This window comes from Syngnathus floridae, chromosome 21 (genome assembly GCF_059516105.1).
Source record: "Syngnathus floridae isolate MCC-2025c chromosome 21, RoL_Sflo_1.0, whole genome shotgun sequence".
Taxonomy (NCBI): domain Eukaryota; kingdom Metazoa; phylum Chordata; class Actinopteri; order Syngnathiformes; family Syngnathidae; genus Syngnathus; species Syngnathus floridae.
This window is the reverse complement of record NC_142433.1, coordinates 6,423,470-6,445,020: the sequence shown is the minus strand read 5'-3', so window position 1 is coordinate 6,445,020 and position 21,551 is coordinate 6,423,470. Positions and strand designations below refer to the sequence as shown.

At 47.3% G+C, this 21,551-nt stretch overlaps 1 protein-coding gene across 1 annotated transcript; it reads right to left on the bottom strand.

The window, feature by feature from the left end:
* Positions 1-271: 271 nt before the first annotated feature.
* On the bottom strand, positions 272-18,363 carry LOC148380274 (ETS domain-containing transcription factor ERF-like). The gene is made up of 5 exons (XM_088365877.1): positions 17,706-18,363; positions 7,576-7,810; positions 5,553-5,665; positions 3,678-4,534; positions 272-3,404 (listed from the first exon to the last, which is right to left on the bottom strand). The coding sequence occupies exons 1-5, from the start codon at positions 17,725-17,727 to the stop codon at positions 2,811-2,813; spliced, it is 1,821 nt and encodes a 606-aa protein (XP_088222003.1). The 5' UTR covers positions 17,728-18,363; the 3' UTR covers positions 272-2,810.
* Positions 18,364-21,551: the final 3,188 nt, after the last annotated feature.

Below are 21,551 nucleotides of genomic sequence, written 5' to 3'. Positions count from 1 at the left end.
AATGAAAAAACAAGCAATCACAACATTTTAATAGGTTTTCCTATCTTAACATACCTTTGAGCCACGACGCGGCAATAACAGTAGTTTCCCCTAAGACATTCAAATTAAAAGCAAATGTGTCATCAGTAGTCAAATAAATACATTTTATCAACTCCAAAAAAGGCACTAAGTGCTAGCATTAGCTGGCAGCTATGCTCAGTGTGACGATGCTAACAACGCAAGCTCTCCAGACCTGCTGCTGGTGCCAACATAAAACACACAAAACCAAAAATAAAAACCAATTTTGACATTTTATTAATGAACCCTGATTATTGTTTTAATTACACGTGAAGATGAACACATAAAAAGAGAAACATTGAGCGGTTGTCTCCCCGTCCTCCACGAAGCCGCCAATCATGTTGACAGCTGAGGAGACGCCTGGAATAACAACAGTTAAACATTACAATGCTCTTTTTTTTTTTTAAAACACTTTTTTTTCTTACAGAATCCTCCAAAGATGGAAAAAAAATATATATACACATACACCGCATTAATAACAGTAATTAAAAAAATAAGAGAAAACCATAGTTTCCTGGGTTACACGTTGGTGGTAAAAAAAAAAAAAAATGTAAAAAAAAAAAAACAAAGGTCCACTAGAAAGAAAGAGTGCAAATGGTAACAAAAGAGAATCATTCACAGAAAAAAAAAAGCAAAAAGCATCTGAGCAAGAGTACGTACGAAATAAGCTGGTTAATATTACGATACAATATCATTACAATAGTAACAGTAAGATATGCATGTGTAGAGGAAGGGGGGGGGGTTGTTGTGATGTTTTTGTGAGCAGACCGGTAGCGCGAAGTGCTACTTAAAATAAAAATGGATGAGGTTCTGTCAACTTTGTTTTAAATTAAATTTAAGAGTCAAAATAGCACATTCTCTGGCCAAGATGACAAAAATGTGCAAAACCGCAGCGAGCTTTCGATGTGGAACTGCGGAAACTAATTGACACAAGCACGCGTTTGCACTCAGACAGGCAAACACGCACATTCACATATGCACATACACACCGAGCGAGTCATTATATGGGAAGTCCCGCGCTCTCCACTCGGCGCTGAGGTTTAATGATGTCATTTCCTGTGAGTGTTTGTGGAAAGGGCGTGTGTCGTTTCTATAGCGATGACTGTGATGTCATCTCACACTGCGTGTGTGTGTGCATGTGTGTCAACAATTGATGTCACAGCCAATCAGAGTGTGGCACCAGCTTTGTATGCGCCATTCTGTGTGTTGTTGTCATGTTACCGTGGGCCCTGACTGTTGCTTCTTTCATATTTTTCAATATAAATATAAACTCTAAGGGCAGCAGGAGAAGGCAAAGGCGTGGTAATACACTGGGCGTTATATAGAATATATATATTGTATTTATATATACACACATACATCTTCAGCATGAAAAATAGGTTTTAGTTTCCCGATTTGTATCAAACGACAATCTTACAATATTGGATTCTTTTTGTGACTAAAATATATATAGCTGTGTGTAGTTTGATGTTTAAAAACAGAAGGCATGTCGGTATGTGGTGCTTCGAAAGGCACACTTGTTTGGATTTAAATTGGTTTAAATTGGTAAAATATATTTGTTAAGTCAAGAAAAATAAGCTCTCTGCCTGAGTTTTGCTTTTTGACATTCATTCAGCGCTTCAAAGAAAACGACGTCCATCAACTGCGCTTGTTGCCAATAAAATAAAAAAAAAATAAGCGTTCGGCTTTTTGGCTCGGAGAACCAAAATGCCCCCAAAACACCGCAACACGCTAAGCTGGGAGTCTTTCAAAACGACGGGAATGACGACAGGATTCGCCAAAACTTCAAAAACGCTTACGTTTTTTCGTAAGCTGAAGGGACAAAATGTCCGCCCCGTCAGCTCAACAAGGCCGGCTGGCAGCAAGTCTGAGTCATTTCCTGAAAGCGCACAAACGTGCCCCCGTCCAGGAAGAAACAGATCCGTAGCGTCCGGAATGTTCCCGGCCACGACGCCCGGGATCTTGCTTTAGTCTGGAAGCCGGCTTGTAAACCGTAGTGAGGCACTTCTGGCAAGTCAACAAAATGGAGGGCTTGCCAAAGGCCCCCAAAATGGTGATTCCATTCAGTCCAATGATGTTTTCTTCTCAGCCAATCAAAGTCAAATGGTGGTACAAAATCAAACTTGTTGCCCTTGGAGGAGTGTTTGAACAAAGACATGATTCCCCCCCCCCCCCTAAAAATTGTGGTCATAATATTGATATAACATACAAACAAAATGCTAATTTGTGGTCAAGAAATGCTTTCGCCAATAATGAACAACTGCCATTTTTCTGCATTAATAGTTGGGGGGCCCGGAAATCGCTTAAACAAGCACTCTTATGTGGCCACAAATTAGGTGTGTGGGCAGAAAAAAAAAAAAGATAATAAATAAATGATAATAGTACAGTTAAGCAGGCAAATGGTGCCACGAGTCGTATTGTAGATTGCAGTTGTCAGCCCCCGAAACCAGTTTGGGAGGCATGATTATTATGAGTAGACCGGCGAAAAAGTCGCCAGGCCTGAAAACACACAGGAAGTCAGCCATTTTGGTCAAAAGCGACCATTTTAGGGGTAAATTCCCTCAAACTGCCAGCTCTGATCTCTTAACTTACCGGAATGATACGAAACCCATCAAGTATTTTGTGCGTGTGTTATAAATATTTCCTGGCCACAAATTAGCATTTTGAAATCAGTTTGTCTAAATGGCCACAATTTAAAAAAAAAAAAAAAAAAAAAAGAAACTGTTCCCGTCATGACTTGTAGCCTTGGTGTCTCAGCAGCTGGCGTTCTCCAGAGACAACTGGGCAGTGGCTCTCTGCAGCTCTGAGCTGGCTCTGCGCTGGGTGGGCGGCGGGGGCATCATCAAGCCCAAAATCAGACCCTGTCCTCCCTCGTTGTCTACCGAGCCCTCCCTTTCCTCTACCTCCTCGCGTCCCTCGGCCCTCACCTTTTTGTCCTCTGCCTCGTCCCGCTCGCCGTCCGCCTCCATTTTCTGGTCCTCGCTCCAGCGCCGCTTGAAGCGCAGCTTGAGCGGGATGCAGCGGGTGCCATCGGAGGCCGCCGGGGCCGGCTCCGTCTTCAGACTGAGCAGCGGGAATGCCGAGTGGCCCGCGCTGAGAGGCGGAGTGGCCGGAGTCTTGAAGACTTCCTCCTCGTCATCGTAGTCCGGGCCCGGGTTGTCGTCGGGGTGAGAGGGCGGCTGAAGGTAGGGGGTGGGGGGGCTACCATTGGCCTTTAATTGATTGCGGAGCTGATGATTGGGTACAGGTGCAAAGATGTCATCATCTTCGGGGTTCAACTCATCTTCCTCGCTGATGTCGGTCACTTCCACTTCCTCCTCTGACTCGATGTCGGATATGGGTTCCACCTGAAAGTGGTAAAGGTCCATTGTAATCAACATGAGCTGCTGCTATACATGTAGTACAATTCAGTGAGAATTTGTATGCGTTGTTGCTCCTTGTGTGTTAAAGTCGCAATTTTTTGAAGGTTTTGAAGTACGACAACAGCTATGCTAATTTCTGTTGGCATGTCATTGGCATTTCTAACTATAAGTTAGCATTAAGCTAGAGGACGTGTTCAATGAAATAGTTTGGTTGAACATTTGGGTTCAAGTCCCAAGACCTGCTGTTCTAGCGCTCACCTTGATCTTGGGCGTAGCTGTGAACAAGGAGGACTGTCCGGCCGCCGAGGAGGAGGACGCCACCGCCGGCGAGCTTCCCGCCTCCCTCTGTTTGCGTCCGAGAGGTGGCGGCTGCAGCTTAAACTTGAAGGCCTCCTCACCCGCGCTGCCCCCCGGCTGCCCTCCCAGCGAATGGGAGAGTGCCAGGGACGCGGCGTGAAGATGGTGGGGGGCTGGCTTCTCCGGGGTGGGGCGGTGGGGCTGCGGGATAACGATGTTGGGGTAGTGGAGGAAGGCGCGGGGGCTGAGGTGGTAGTTGTAGACAGACTGGGTGTGGGCCTGAAGGTAGTGCTTCATGTCCTCCGGGTTGAAGGAGAAGTGGGAGCCCATCATGGGGGAGGGGAGGGACGGGGAGGGCGTGTAAGGCAGGTGTGGGGTGGGGGTCATGGAGAGGGCCGGGGACAGAGTCGGCGCCAGCAGCCCCCCAGGGCCCGGCAGGGGGGACACGGGGAAGGGAGAAAGAGGCTCTGGGTGGACCCTATGAGGTCTGGGTAGACCCGCCGGATTGGGCCCGCCGCCGTAGAGCCTGAAGAGAGACTCGTGAGGCAGGCGGGGTGGGAGGAGCCCTCGGAAGGCCCTCTCGGGCCCTGCGCCCCGCTCCTCGGCCCCCACCGCCTCCTCGAGCTCAGAGTTGGTGGAGGTGCCGTCGCTGCAGTCGCTGACAGAGCCGCGGGCCATGCGACGCGCCACATTGCTGAACACGCCCGGACTGCGAAGCTCCTCGCTGGACGACAGCACGTCTGATGGCGTTGAGGGGGGGAAGCGGAAGTGGGTGCCCCCGCTCGGCACGGGTGGGGCGCTCTGCGGAACGCCGCGACCTGTGACGAGACAATGAGACATGACAATGAGCAAAGAAAGACGAGCGAGTGCTGTGGATCAACACCATCCTTCCACAGTGACTCACTGCTCTTGTGTTTCTAATCATTTTCTGGAACCGATCGTAAAAAAATCATTAAGAACAAACCATGTGAGGTTTTGGCCGCGGATACAAAACTTGACTTGTTTGGGAATTTGTGGGCGAGAGAAGACAAATAATACCACAAGCGTCGCATCGATGCATCTGATGCCAAGAAGGTTTGCTGGAAGCTAAAAGCACTAAAATCATATGAGAGGGAAAGGCCGGCCAATACGACCTTAAACAATTTTTCTATTTCCAAGAACACCACTTCCGGTATGAATCAATTTTTTCCTCTTTGCAAATGACAATTAAAATGCCATTTGTTTTTGTGTTGCTTTCCCTTCTGGGGCTTCTCCTGATACTTGGAACATAACCCCGGTAATAAACTGGCCTTCTCTGTAAACAACACAAAGATTAATTCTTACAAAATTGACCCCCCCCACCCCTTGTTGGAGAAAATGGATCCAAGATGGGTGCCCCTTTTCTCAGCCCCAACGCCTCTAGAACTGCTCTCCGCCTCCCCCCGCGGGGCGCCTTCCAGCAAAACTGTGGCACTGCAATAAATTTTTGGCCTGCGTGCGCCTGCCAGAATTAAATACTGGAAAAGTTGCTCTCGCTGCCATTACAAACATGGGCTGGGTTCCTCTCCTTCCCACACTGGACTGCCACTGTCTGTGTGTGTGTGTATGTGTGTGAATGCGACAATCTGCACAGACTGACGTGGGCACGCGTGTGTGTATGTAACATCCCGACACGCGTGGGCCACATCACACATACTATAATTAAAGTATCGTGCAACACTTAAGTCAGCTCCATATGGGCCCTGTTTACACTGGAACAGAACAGAGACCACTTGAGGTGGGGGACGGGGAGGTATGGAGGGAGGGAGTGTGTGGGTCAGGTCATGATGACATCACGACACAATTTATTGAATGTACCTGAGCCCATGTCGATGAAGGGGTAGTTGACCAGCACCAGTTTGTTGAAGTTGAACTTGTAGGTGAAGCGCTTGCCTTTGGTCTTGTGGAGGATCCTCTTGTTGTAGTAGTACCTGTGGGGGCGACATCACAGCAACGTCATAACGCCACCCGCCAACTCCTCCTCCTCCTCTCCGATTCACAGGACGTTCCAGGACATGTCGACCCCCCCCCCCACCTTCGCAACTCCACTCCAACCCCCGTGGCAAGAACATGTGGTTCCATACATGAAGGAAGTGAGGTGGTGTGAGTCACGACGAGAGAAGGTGGAGGAGTGAAGAGCGAGCGCCTGACAGCTCATCTAACAAGATGATCAAATGGCCCCGCGTGAGTCACACAGCCAGCGAGCCTCCGGACTTTGATTCAGCAGAGTCTCTTGCCCCATTGTGAGCAGCTATAACTCAATTCTAGGAGGACTTTATTCTCATTTTCCACACGCTGGGCACATTCACACATTCTGATGTCAACAAATGGCAAAGATTTCATCTGCCTCCATTAAATCTACTTAATGTCGCACGACACTTTATGAAGGACAAGAAAATGTGCATGTGGGGTGCAGGTATTATTGTTGTCCACTTATTTGCCTGGTGAGTGACGTGGGAGTCACAATGAGTGTTGGTGCTCAAATCATCTTTTTGAAAATCCACCCTCTGAAGCTAGCATGACTTAGCAACATGAATTTTGGTGGTCATGGCTCTCAATCTTACTGAGGCAGCCATGCTTGACAAGACAGAGAACGATGGATGGACGGAAATTTGTCATCAGCATTATTGTTGTCAGATTGCCGATCTGCTCTGATTACACAGTGAAGGTGTACCTAATCAAGTGTCTGATGAGTGTATCCAAGCGACGAGCACTCAAAATAAAAGCCAGACGTGGGTGGCGTCAGGCTTGCCGGACGCGCGGCTCCTGGAAAGCGCTGCGGCGAAGTCAGACACGTACGCGCGAAAGAACACACACATAGCGCCGGGTGGACATTGGGCGACCCCGTCTGGCTTTGAAGACCGCTTGAACTTCCCTGAGCCGGAGCGCGCCGCCGGCTCCGAGCGCCCAAGTCACGAGTGACTGCGACATTCCCGCTTGACATGAAGGAAAAAAAAGGGAGAGCTGCAAAAGCTGCAAATAAGGCGCAGATGGGCCGGAGGAGGGCTGACATATAACAAGGTGTGAAGCGCATGTGTGTGTGTGTGTGTGTGTGTGTGTGTGTGTGTGTGTGTGTGTGTGTAACAAGACAGCGCAACTCATCCGGCAATTGGAACCCACACCAGCCTACAACACAGGCGGCGACACGGATGACAAACAGTGAGTGTGTGTGCGAGATATGTACAGCAAGAGAACAGACCGCCCCTTAAAGAAAACAACAACAACAATGACGACGTCATAGGCCGAGGGAACGTTTCTAGAATGGTCCGTCACCATTGACTCAATCTGACCTGGACCGGTTGTGAGACGCATGAAAGACAAGTAGTGAGGAATATGAGCAAGCGCAACCCTGGAAATGAGAAGCAAAAATGATGATGTCCATTTCGGTGTTTGCCAGGAGACTAACGTCATTTTATGAACCATCTTTTATTTTATAATGTTCTTTTCCATCCGAAGAAAAGTGTGTCCGTCTTCAGAGGTTTTCCACGGTCATAAAATATACAGCAGAAAAAGAAAAAAAACCGCGTATAGATACAAGTTGCTAACTGGTTAGCCGTTAGCACCTGCTAGCATATTTTGGGAATCGCAATGGCTGAGTAAAATGGAGCTATGACTTACTCAGATTTTTATGTCTGGTGGGAAATGGACAAAGTTCAAAATAGTTTAAATGCACTTAAAAATGTGGCTAAATGTTGGTACCACAAAAGGAACAGCGAAACCACACCGCCAAAAATGAAACGATCCCATTACCCAAAACAACAGTGGCAGATGTTGCTAGCAACAATGGCATCAAATGATATTCTTAGAAATTTAACATCAACTCAACCATTTGTGGCCTGACCTGAGGGCGCGGCTCAGCTTGTCGTAGTTCATCTGCGGCTTGCATTTGCGGGCACCCCACAGGCGGGCCACCTCGTCCGGGTCCTTGATGACAAACTCGCCGTAGTCGCCCTGCCAGGCGATGACGTCGTGGTACTCCTCCTTGCGCAACAGTTCTAGGATGAAGTGCCACAGCTGGATCTGCCGTGAGCCCGGGCTCGACTCAGGCTTGTAGGCCCACTCGGGGAAGGCGAACCCTGCCATTGGAGTACAGACAAGAATGCAGGTCAGGTGTTGCCCCACAGGTCAGTCTTGGTACTACAACGTTTGGTGTGATGTGTCATTTCCAGTGCACACATCGTACAAATTTGTAATGTTGAAAATATTTGCTTTATAGTGTTGGTTTTTTGTTTGTCTACCCTTGTTTTATCTCACAATTTTTCTCACCCAAGTAAATCAGCAATCGAGAAAGGAACTTATTTAAATCGTAAATAATTAACTGCTTTTTCTTCTTTTTTTTCCCTCTAATGACAATGACTCAGCGTACAACTCTGCGAGTCCCAACTCCAGAATCTTAATTCTTGCAGCTGCTTTCTCAGCACCACAATAGTTGGAACGCGACGTGCCGACTTTGCCTTGGTTGCCGGGAAAAAGTCGGGCTGGCGGCCACCATGGGCGGCTTCCCGCAGTCCGCGGTCACATCACCGGCGGGTGCGCCGTTATCGCTGTCGAATGGACGATGTTCAAAGAGGCGGACCTCGGCAAAGGTGCAGACAAAATATAAGCATGCGGACCTTGTGGCAGTAAAAGACTCAACGTACGGCCTCAGTGACATTCACACACTTATACATACATACACACACACACACCTCATTAAATCCAGATGTGCTTGGCACCCAATCTCAGCACTGAGGTTAGGAAACATATGGGCACAATATAACAATACTGCTTTCGCCATGTGTGTGTGTGTGTGTGTGTGTGTGCGTGCGTGCATGCGTGTGTGTGTGTGAGAAAAGCCCTATGGCAAGCATTTGGTTGCAATCAGTTTCCCACACTCCACATACTGTGTCATATCCATACAGCAACATTAGCCACAATATGCTAAAGGACCAACATATGCACACACATATAGTACATGTGCACACACACACACACACACACACACACACACACACACACACACACACACACACACACACACACACACACACACACACACACACACACACACACACACACGCGCGCACACACACTCGCAAACAAAAACAATAGAAATCAGATTTGTAACACAGGTAAGTGTGCACATCTGGTGCACTTTATTAGCCTGTAAACGTTTTGGGGCCAGTGTCATAAAAGCCGACAAAAACACAAAAAGCAGATTTGAAAGAAAGGACGACACACCTGGCAGACAAAATGGCCTCCCACAGTCAAAAGGTATCACAATATGGAGCCCAGATGGTCATTAAAAGAATGATGACTTTTCCTATTCAGACTGCTTTTGTGGTCATTTATGAACATGTGGGGAAATGCCCATAAGAAGTAGCGAGAAGCCCGCCGGGTGGTGGAGGCCCATTTAGGGCTCACATGGTTGTGTACCAAAGTTTTACTCCAACAAATTCCTCAAAATATCAAGCATCGGTACCCGGTATCTGTGAATTCTCAAACCTAAGAGCTTTCAAAGGCTATCTGTTCATCCCGAGTGTGTGTTAGTGTGTACAAATGTATGTGCGTGCATGCTGACTCGGCACATTCTGCCTGCACTGATTTACGTAGCAGCTCATTTACAGCCCGAGCAAGCAGTGACAGGCCTCTTCTTATCAACGCAGCACCATGCTGGCGGCTATAAAGGCCCATGTCACACGTACGCACACCGAGGAAGCGCTGGTTAGCGGTAGCGGTAATCATTCACAAAAATGGATGGATGGCGCTGGAAAATCATGACGGACAATGCCAAGCATCAATGCGGCTATTCATCCACCTTTCAGTTTCTCCTTGGAAATGAAGGAATAGGAATGAGCGTGATTCAGCGCGCAGACAATGAGCTTCTTCGAAAAACACATCTGTCGCCAGGGTCCAATCAATGGCGCGCACGTCTGACGTAAGCGCCGCTGTGGGCGAGCGGCACACACGCGCACACAGCAGGTTAGCGGGCGAGGTAAGTGGGTTCGTACGTGGGCGCGTGGCGCACGTGCGCAAAGAAGAGGAATAGTGAGCACGCCCACGTACACGCACGCGCCCCCGCTGACTCACGCCGCATCGGCTTTTGTCGTCCGCCGATCGTGCCTCCCACCCTCGCTGCCATCTCCCTTTTCCCTTTCACGGCGGCCCGCCTTCGCGCCCGCTCTCACGCCCGCCGCCTCCCTGAGACGCAGTCGCCTGGCAACGCAAGCTTTTAAGCGCTAAAAATAAGTGTCTGACTCACGACAAGATGGGATTCAATTACAAATGGGGGTGGGGGGGGGTGGGGGGGGAGAGGCGTTTGTGGAGTTTTGCAGAACAGATCACATCTGGATACAGAGGTCCAGCAAAAATGCCGCAAAACTTGTTCGGACTTCAAGATTCACGCAGTAGATTTCATTTGTACGCACACGAGATTCAGTCATGGCGGCAAAATGAATCAGAAGTATTTGAGATGGAGTGCTGCATCCATCCAGAAATTTCCCAGTTAGGCTCCCATAGATACTTTTTTTGTGGAGACTACGTGACGGCAGAAATTTTTTTGAAAGCAGAGTCACCGATTGAGCTAACAAACAAAACGAGCGTCCAAGGCTGTCGGCAACAAGTTTCTGTAGCGTGCCACCCGCCTACTCTGTGCATTCACCGCTCCCTTCCTCCTATTCTTTGCCGAGTCTATATTTAGCCCTTGCAAAGGTCGTCTGTGACTCAGGGGCACGGCGGCGATGTAGAGGGCGAGCAGGCCACGCTAAACGACGACGGCTGGCTGCCATCCAGGGTGGGGAGCTTATCTGGATGCCATCAGCTTGTAGCGCCAAAAAAAAAAAGGCAGGAAGTCAATGGCCACCAAGACCGGGGGGGGGGGGGATCTCCAGGACGTGGAAAGTGCCGTCATGTGCGGAAAGTCAAGTTCCAAAAGAATAAATAAAGACCAAGTGAGAGCATATCCTGAAATAAAGGGCTTTTTTTTCTGTCCACGTAACAGGTGGCACCCTGACCTAGATCCTTGGAGTCAATCGGAAAATGGAAGTCCCGTGAGAAAAGGCAAAAACTGTCGAGATCACGGGTATGTTGAGGCCTCAAAAAAGGGGGATTTGTTGGAGACGGAGTTCACATTGCCCTAATAAGAAAAAGGGAGCCATTTTCGGCTTTCCCAGCATTTTGGTTTTTAATGATCCAAGAGATCAAATCACACCAACTCAGTCGATGCCCACGTGGATCACACGCTTCAGAGTCTTGACTCCTGAGCTGGTAATTACCCTCTCAAGGATGGACGTTTGGTGGCTAAGAGCCAGAGAAGCGTCTGAAAAGCAGCGGGAGTGTCTGGAAAGATTAGCCGAGGAGAAGGGCCGATGGACAAAAGGGAAAAGACAAGCCTGGGGAGATAAAAGCAGGAGCAGGTTCACAGCGAGGAGCCTCGCTCGTGATCTACTGGAACATCGGCCCAAGTAGAAAACAAGAACTTATTTTACAAGGTCTGAGCCAAATAAATTCACAGGTGAGCTACAGTGGTTACTGTCAACTGGTTTCTAAAAAAAACGCAGAGACCAGCAGATTCCACGCGCTGGGAATCTTGTCTGAGCAGGTTGTCGCCGACCCGCTCTCAGAAAATGACAAGCCTGTGAAACATTCGACCTGAGATCACCTGGCTCTCACACGTTGAGGATAGTGTTTTGCGAGAAAAGGTGAATGAGTGCCAGCGTGAGACAGACAAACAAAAGAAGAGCGGAAGATGAATCACCGTCTCTGAGAAGAGGCGGTGGAGCATCGCACTAGAGTGAGACTTTCAAGTTTGTCTTCAAAAGGATGTTCATGAGCAAAAGGGACATTTTTAAATTTGGACAAATTGTGTTTGAGAACAGAAAGGATCATTTTCAACCCTTCAAAACGCAACTGATGATGGAAAGGGATTCGTAATCGTTCACACATCATGGTGCTGAGATTAGAGCAGAACTTTGCTTCATTTCCTGTAGAAGCTAAAAACAGTTATTGTGTGAGCCCATTCGGGCCAAGACGGGATTAAAAAGTGTGGCCGGGCGGAATCCAGAAGAAGTTGAGCGAGCGAGGCCACGCCGCGAGCTACAATCGTTTGTAGCGCGGCAGTCCTGGGAGAAATTTAGAGCTGGCTCCCGTGTTGCGGTTTTGGTCACCAGACTTTCATTTTCCTCCAACGCACACAGGCGAGCACGCTTAAGCACAAACACACACACGTGCGGCCGCGGCCCAGAATAGGCCCTCGAAGCTTCGCATCCAGGAGGCTCGCACCGCTGACTCATTCCTCGACTGGCTGCCAATCAAATCTTTCAAGCTGCTATCGTGACACTTAGCAACGCCGTCACGCCGGGAGGTTTGGGTCGGCCGCCCCGTGAAGACGGACAAGAAGCATTGCCGTCAACTCCTTGGAGTGATGGAAGTCAGATTAGGTCCTGGATGCGTTTCAGGAATAAATGTCAAGTTTCTGATCAGCTCCACATGTCTTCTGCCGGGTTCTGCTGAGAAGACTTTTTCTTCAATACGCGTCAGCACGTCCAACTGCGTTTCATATTCAACGTGTGGCAGCAAGAGAAGAGCGCCAGGAGTGAATGACATTTGTCACTTTTGACAGCACAATGCTGCGCGGTACAGCAGTGGAGGGACTCAATGGCTCGAAGCAAGTCAGACTTGTTTTGAAACCTGAAGAACATTTAAGACTTAATCAGGAATCAGCTTTGTTCTCACTCGGAAAATGTTTGCTTTTAAAATCACACTTGTGCGCTGCGGCAGCTCGCACCGACTGAGTGTTCGATTCCCCATGCAGCAAAAAAAAAACAAAAAAAAAAAACAGGGACTTTCTCTCCAAGGAGACGTCTGGTTGCGTTACTCAGCCTTTCCTCACCCGCCGCCGCCGCCTTAATTCCCCCGTGAACGGCATGAAAGCTGGATGTTCTCGCCTCTAGACTGAGCGGCTCGTGCTCAGCGTAAAAAACATTAAAGGCGGAGGCGCGGCGGCGTCACCGCAGGGACATGGCGGCACTCGCCAGCCAAGGCGGGAATATTAAAAGAGCGTGTGCGCGCTAATGCGAGACAGACTACCGCCGCTTGCGGGCGGGCTGGGGGGGCTCTCGACTGGTTACCTCCACCAAGGAAGTTGGCAGGAGTTTTCCATGTTTCCACAAAACTTTTAGGAGGGGTGGTACAAGGGCCAAGAAAGAAGTCATGACATTTTTCTGCCCTTTGCTTCGCATTTTATTTCCCTTAATTTCTCATCAAGTTAAATGAAGTCATCCAAGTAAATGATGGAATCTTTTTTGGAAGCTCCATGTCAAGGAACGAGTGGCTCAAGAGAGGACAAGCTTTGGAGCTGATAAGGCAAAAAAAAAAGTGCAAAGGTGAACAAACGGCCTTTTGGGTTGACCTGATCAAACGTTAGCTGGGCTTATCACTGGCGCATTTTACGAGCCACCTTTGAAGCGGCCAACGACGGGGGCCGCTCGACTGTTCCCGCCGCAGAGCGTGCTGAGATTGATTAATCAAAGAGCTGATCAAAAAGATGAGCTTTGGCCACAAATCAATCCCGTTTGTGTGTTGAGCGTGTGAAGAGTGACATCACACCTGGAGCATGTCAGAACCCAAAAATAATAATAATACAACAACAGAGAAGTTTAGTCATGGAGTTTTTGAAGGTCTTGGACAAAACAAGAAACCTTCCCTCGACACTTTAGTCAAAACATGACATCATCGTCATGGGAAGGTCGAGAGCAGAGCAGGCGATGCTGGACCAGAAAACTGGACCATTTCTTTCCTGTATGTCGAAGCAGTTTGCGGGCAAACGTGATCTCTTTTGGCTTGACCGCAGTTCCCATGCCGTATTGATTTTCCTCGTCCAGGGTGTGGCCCAGCTCTCGCCCTAAATTAGCCTGGGAAAAAGACTAATCAGTCTAATCTGGGCTAGCATGACAGAAAACGCACCGATAATATTTAAGCAGAACATTTTCAGCAAAAGAATCTGTCCGCCGCCAAGGACGATTGCCATTTTGAGATTGCTTATCAGGCAGGAATTCTCGTGAGAATCCTTTTCCTCGTCGCGAGGAAATTCCAAGCGTTCGTCTTGACACGTCCTTACCGCATTGCGATACAAACGAACGGTCATCAGAAAATACGGGTTCGGTTTTCACAGAGTTCTGAAAACCTCCACAATGTGGCAAATAAAACTTCACCTGTTTTCTGCACACTAAAAGCGTGGACTGACCATTTGCAATCCAGACTCTCCCTGGTGGAAAGATGGAAACACGCTGACGGTGGTCGACTGGGTTTGACCACAAATCGTCGTCGGCCGCTAACTGGTCGAGCGGACGCGAAGCATCAAATAAAAACAAATAGTTGACACGAGCTGCTGAAGTGTGCGCAAGTCGACCGCAGAGAGACCACACATTCATCAACATTTGAAAGACAACAACACTGGAAGGGATATCAAAAAATATTAGCTTTGGGATGAGGCTTAAAAAAAAAAAAAAAAAAAAAAAAAGCAGGCAGCAAGTGTAGGCGAGCTCGGGACAAGTCTGGGACAGATCAACCAAAAATCAGCAGCCACAAAACCAAAAGTAGGCTTTTTATTTGATTTATTTTTTTCCCTCCGTCGAGTTTCTCAGCTTGGCGGCTCAGGCGGTGGTCGCTTGTGAGAATCCGCCTCACTTTTTCCCCGCTCCAGACTTTCCACTCGCACGCCGCCGCCAACAGATGCCACACTTGGATGTCTGAATGGTGCCATTTAGGGCAAGCAAAAAAAAAACATTCTGGATCTCTCTAATTACGACAACTATGCGAGTTGTTGCAAGCTCGCTGGTGGTGGTGGTGGTGGGGGGGGGAGCGGGCATGGGATGGCACCTGGGCTGCCGGTGCCATTCTTGGCCCGCTATGTGTCAAAGATGGCAGTCATAACAGCGAGCGCCTCTTTCAGTTTGGCTGACTCCAGTCAAAACATCGGCACCTTCCAAAAAATTCACGCCGGGAGGTTCTCGTAATCACATGAAGGACATTCTCACAATTCAAAAAGCACTTTGGCAGGGTACCGAAAGTTTACTTTTGGAGCTTTTCGAACAGTACGCACAGCCATACCCTATTTATCATCTGCAAAGAATGACAAATATTACTGAAGTGGTTGAACCATTTTGAAAAATCAGCTATTTGCAATTCCCTCAGTATTGTGATTACTATTTATTTGACAATTTATTATGTTTTTCAAGGCCCATTTTTTAACCAAAAAAAGTTCAGCTGGAGCCCTAAGAAATATGTACAAATATTATTTTTACACTATAATTTGGAATTCAACTTTTTAGCAACCGCTTTTGGCGGATTGCGTTAAATTAGGTACAGGAGTACCTAATTTAATGTATGGACAAGATTCAAAGCTGCAGACGCACATACACGTCAATCAGCACTCTTTTTTTCTTTTCTTCCTGGTGTTTGTCTAGCCCGCATGTCCCGGCTTGTGTGCGACCTCCTTTCTATTTTTCCTACTCGGGTCACCGCAACCACTGTATACACACATGCGCGCGCACACACTTCCAGGAAAGGATGCCTGCCACCACAGTGATGACCTGAGCGTCAGCTCCACACCATTCCAGGGAGATGCTGACGTCACTCTGTGGCACTTTTTTTTCCCACCGGGGTTTTTCTTGTCCCAATCAGGATTGTGATGGGGTCAATGGATGGAATTTGGCAATTCAGCAAAACGACAAAAAGCAACCAATCTCATACAAAATGGTATCCAGTACTCAATTTGATGGGGTTCTTCCCGTTTCGAAGGAACGGTCATCCCAAATCGCCAAATTTACGAATATACCGGCAGTTACTGCACATTTATGGTATTTTTGAAGATCTTTGAACAGTTAATTGAAGGATAATGAGGGCTTTCATTTTGGAAAAGGGTGAAAATGAGACTGGATGTAATGTAAAAACTGCCTTGCGTAAACAAGCCATTAATTTGATCGACACCGTACTATAATTAACATTAGAGAATGACGCAGGTTTCTCAATTCTGGCATGGTGACCATTCAAGGACAACTTCCCAAAAATTACAAGCGAGGACTCAAAAGTAATTGCGTCACCTTCGCAAAGTTCAGAGTGAATCCAACCAGCAAGTGTGTGTGTGTGTGTGTGTGGGGGGGGGGGGGGTCCATCTTCAACAAAATGGCCTCCGTCACTCAATTCCATTTTGTTCTTCCCACCTCGAACAAATGGTGTCCCCTAAAGGGCAATTTGGCGGCTTCAAATCCAAACACTGGCCGTGTGGCGAGCACGTCAAGAGTCACGCGGCGCCAAAGTGACCGACATATGGCCACGCGACACAAACACCCGCACGCACGGACTACAACTGACAAACACATAAATACGCTGGCAGTCATTAACGGCCACAGCGTGTCCTTGCCAGACTTAACGCCGGCTAATTGCTCATGTATGGCCTCTTTCATTGGGCTCCCTCATACAAACAGTGCGCACACATACACACGCACGCTAAGCACAACAAAGCGCGCCGGCCGTGACGTTGGCCGTGTTGATATAAGGAGCAAACACAAGTGGAAAATTGGACTTGCCAGGGGCCAGACTGCCGACTTCCTGATAGGAAGAGTTTGACCCATTTATATTTACACGTATGTGCATGAAGTCACGCAGGAAACGCGCTCACACACAAAAGGCCTGTGTGTGTCGCGGGGCGACAACAAGACAACTGGGAGCTTGCAGATTGCAATGTTTGGCATTGTTGTTAAGTGCCTTAATTCTGTTGCACTAGCAAAAACAAAAAAAAAACATACACAACATGAAAAGTAAACACCAAACATGATGTCATGGACTTGCAAACCAGTACCAGAACTTTTTGCCATGCTGTAAAGATCTGACCACCACTGTATGGGGCAGACTCACCTGTTTTAAGTGGAAAAGAAACCCATGAGCAAATATGATTCTTTGAGCAAATATTTGATGCTAATTGCAAATTTTTGCACGATCGACCATTCTTTTTCCAAAGACATCATCATAGGTGTCTTATCCCAGCAGGAGTGACCTAATCAGGATTTTCTGGACCTAATCTCACACTCTTCTGTTGTAAATAAAACAGAGTATGACTCAATGTCAAATCTGGCCCACTGTCAGTAGAAAAGGGGACACGTTTCTATCAGATTCATGCGGCATGAAAGCGGTCACGCCACAGATGCAACAAGTTCCTCGCGGTGAAGGAAAACCGCATTTCGTACACAAAGTGTGTTTCCTGGTTTGCCACCTTGTGGTAATCTATTTTAGCCGAGAGGTCACAACATTACATTTTATTTTCTACTGACATGGGACAGACCGGAAGCTGATCCAGTGTCTATATTGCAGGTCTGAACACGAAAAAACTGTAACACCATTACCACTTTGACAAATATTTGGAATGGGAGCCATATCAATAAACTAAAACAAAAACTGAAAGAAAAATATGGATGACCATACTTTATCAAAAGTGATGGTATGGGATTTCATGTATGCTAAAGAAAAGTTTGTGATTATTTTTGAAGTTATTCTTCTCATCATTTCGAGCCCATTTAAAAGCAGAAAAACAACATCTGTTTATTATAATATTTGCAAAATAATATCCAAATTAACGAGGTTTCCCGGCAGTGTAGCTTCTCTCAACTCCTCCTAAGTGCTCATCACCGATGATCACTATCACCAAAAGCGCCCGGGGCAAGTCAAGCATGATGCAAATGTGGTATTAATTCACGCCGGCGGCAAATATTCCCGTCCCTGGCGAGTTGAACAAAAGCGACGGGGAGTTGTGACGGAGCCTCGCAGGCGCCATCATTTACGGCCACTTTCCCTTGCAGAAGTTGGGGAGCGAGTGAGTTAGCGTGCTAGCGCTGCTAAGCCGCCAAAGCTAATCACTCTTGTTTACTCCCGTCTTAGTTAAAGAACAAATATGTTCAAATAGGTGGCAGAGTTAAAAGTATGGAAATGTGTACTTACCCGGTTCCCCCGGGGTCTTCATTGCGATCGTCGGCGGGCTTCTTGGCTGACTTTTCCCGTCGAGTGCTAACTTTTCCCCTGGGTTTAGCTCGTTAGCCGCGTTAGCCTTTCGATCCTCCTGTGTTTGTTCACACAGAGTAGCCCCGACACAAAGTTCCTTGGGTTCTTTCACTCTTGATCCCCACTTGGACCAATTTGGCTGACTTTACGCTCACCGCTGCAAAACTTTTACGAGCCGCGTTGAATTTTTTTTTTTCATGTGGGGGAGAAAGTTGCCCCGTGTCTCCGTAGGGGGAATCCGGTAGGCAGGCCGAAGTTGGGGGGTGGGGGGGTGCGGCGGGTGTCGAGGGCTCGCTTGACGGGAGCGAAGGAATGGCGAAGAAGTGGCGAAGAGGCTACACTTTGAGTCGGCTTGTGGGAACGACGTCGCGTGGTCCACTTGTCCTCCACATCATCGTCATCCTCCTCCGCCTCCTCCTCCTTTTCGGTTTCTCTTTTCCACGCCCGCGACCCAAACGGCGGCACTGCTCGGCGAAACAAAAGTAGCCAAGCCAACTCCTCTTTCTGAGCGCTGCTTTCTCCGGCGCACACTTTTTCTTTTTCCACTCACTGGAGCGCCCCCAGCCCCCTCCTCTTCCTCTTCTGTCGGGTGTCGTGTTTCGCTCTTCCCTCCTGCCACACGGGGCCGCCCACGCGCACCCACGAAGGTTGGGAGGGCAGGCGCGGGGGAGAACTGAACGCCGACTTGTTGCAAAAAATCGCCCTTTTAGGTGGATTGCGTCAACATCCCATTTGATTAAACAAATTTGACATCCTCCCCTCCTTGAACTCGATTTTACTTGGATTAAAACAAAGTCTTATTGGTTCTGATTGGCAACTGGACTAGTTTAACCCAGAAGAACTCGCAGAATGAGCATGGCAAATGGGTGTCCAGTATTTTACAATGAGTGTATTGTGCTAATCACACGGACTGAAGTAACCCCGTGAAACCGAATTAGAAAGTCATAAAAACAAGACGGTTCACGTGACAGCATCTGTCCTCGTCCGCTTCGAGCAATGACGTCTAATAAATTTCTACTGTTGCTTGTGTGAAAGCACTGAGAGCGGACACAAAAGTCTTAAAAGGGCTTACTGTTAAAAGTTAGCATGTCAGTTTATTGATGAGGATTAAATGGACACAACTAACGATAAGTTAATTCGAAGACCTCGATTTTGCCGATGATGGTGCTCTAATCTCCGCAACAACGGTGCAAATGCAGAAGACAGCAAAGATGGCTGATGCAGCAGGCAGGATCGGTCTTAAGATCAAGAAAGAAGAACAACAAGAAAACAGAAGTCTTCAAGATAAACATCAAATTCAAGGATGGTGACGAGATAGATAGAAAAGTGGTTGAGGAACCATTGCGTAACTTGGAGACCAGAAGGAAGAAGGCACTCTATGACACTGCAATGTAGATTAAAATGGATTTGGGACTTGGTTGCTAGCTAATTTAGGTGTTCCGAATAAAATATCCAATGGGTATCTCTTGGAACGTTACTTATCGAGTAACACATGGAGTAAAGAGGAGGTGGGGGGGATAAATTGTTTGTGTGTGTTGGGGGGGGGTCAAGGTTCAAGGGGTGTTGGGGTCAAGCCGTGTGTCTGCAGTGTGGATACTGCTAGCTCTGCATGTGAAAGAGTCGTCCACAAAAGCCCAGCGGGGCATCCAAAGTGCGACATACGTGTGAATTGGCGCTAATTGATCGGCGCGCTTCATTAGTGACGTGCTAATGAACCCCCATCAGGATGCGGGAGCCGACAATTACCAAGTGATATTCCAGACAGTCACCTCAGACGTTAAGACTATGGCCTCATTCCCAGGATGCTAGTCCAAAGACCACCTCCCCCAGTAGGAAATCATGGAAAGCAAAATAATCTAGTCCATGATCAAACTGTTAACTATTATAAGACTGACGATTTTTGAAAGCCATATCACCCAGTTCGATGCACAGGATATAACTTTACTACAAAGTATTTTTTTTAATAGGGCCTGAGGGGGCAAAAGGCGCCACACCTAAGAAGTGCCAAGGAACACTGGAACGGGCGGGAGCTTAACACCACCTCCTCATCTGCATAGAGACAAGACACACACTCGTGACAGTAGATGTTGTCAGCTGGCCTGCAGGGAAAAGTTTGTTGTGTGCTTCTGATGGACCAAGATGTCCCCTACCCCCATGATGACGAAGGAGCCCCCTTGTCTGGTCACATGATAAAATGATATGGGAGAGGGTGCATACACCAAGGCCAAGTGGAATGGGGGGAGGAATGGGTTGGGGCGGGGGGGCTTGTTTGAGGGGGTGAAAGGGTCCTTTGTGATCAAAAGGCTTGTTTATTTTCTCGATTGCAATGGCGAGCAGGCGTCCATTGCCGGATACACGATGTATAATCGAATGATTAAGAACACTAAGAAACAATTTCTCATCATTCTATTTATTTATAGGGATTCTAAACTCAAACAGGAAGTAGGAAATATGGCGGGCAAAGACGGATTATAGTGTGTAGAAGTGACATTCCAGCAGCAGGGAATGCTGAGTGTCATCCGAGTCACTTCACTTTCTGAGTGTATGTGTGTGTGTGTGTGTGTGTTTCCTGTGACGTGCACTGCTGTTGTGCATTAACAATCGCCTGCACTTAGCATGTGTGACTTTCAAGCAATGGATGAGAATCCCGGATGAGGCTAATACCTGGGAGATTATTTCACATACTCACTCATTTGTGCAAATTTCACTTGTCCCACACTTTCTATTTTAAACATTGAACAAAAGCGAAGACTTTTGTTGCTTTTGCGATCGATTCCTGCAGCGAGTGGGCACGCGTGTGTCGTTAACATATCAGATGTAGGGTGGAGCAGGGTGGGCTTGAATTGCTCCGCCACTTGGCCTGCCTTGTGTTTGCGTAGGTTTGGCTCGACGTACATGTGCGCGAGCGCCCAGAGTGTCTATAGGCCTCTGTGTCTATTTCGCCTCTTGTTTTTGGCTGCGATGGCAACAGACATCACAGCATGACCGCCGCGGTCGCGACACTCGCCAATTTGCAACCCGCTGTCCCGCCACATGGAGGAGGAGGGGGAAAAACCAAAACATCTGCATATATGTATATATATATACACACATATATGTTTTACGAGGGGGGAGTGAATGTACTTTTAAAAGTGACAACTAAAAAAAATGATACTTTGATGTGGTGATTAATGAATGATAAGTTTGAACATGAAAAAGGTGTCAAGAAATAGCTACAGATGACCCAGCCACTTTCGCGCCAACAAGTTTTACGAGCCATTATGGCTTTTTGAAACAAGAGCGCCCCCTAAAGGGATATGACCGCATTTCAACAGCTTGTCCCTATCGCGCTTAACAAATTAAGTGTAATGTATAAGTGAGTTAAAAAAATAAATAAACTGAAGGAATAAATACAATTTATGAATAGTTTTACAAGCACTGTAATGACAAGTTTGCGAAGATGGTAATTATAAATCTAAACCAATACTTAAGTGTTTACATGACTAGAAAACGTCATTTACATATTATCAGCATGTATTAAAATGTTTTAAAAATATTATAAAGAATCGCATGAGAATTGGTAACTACATTTTCAAATGATGTTTTTTTTAAAATAGATTATAACACAAGTTAGTTACACTTAAGTATAGCTTTGAAAAATATTTCCATTCCAAACTGGTTTATGTAAATTAGATAACGTTAAATATAACGCCCATTGTAAAAATGTGAGTTTACCACGATTAAAGTAAAACATGAATTGCATTATATTTAAATACAGACTCTTTAAATAGTCGCTTTTTCATTTAA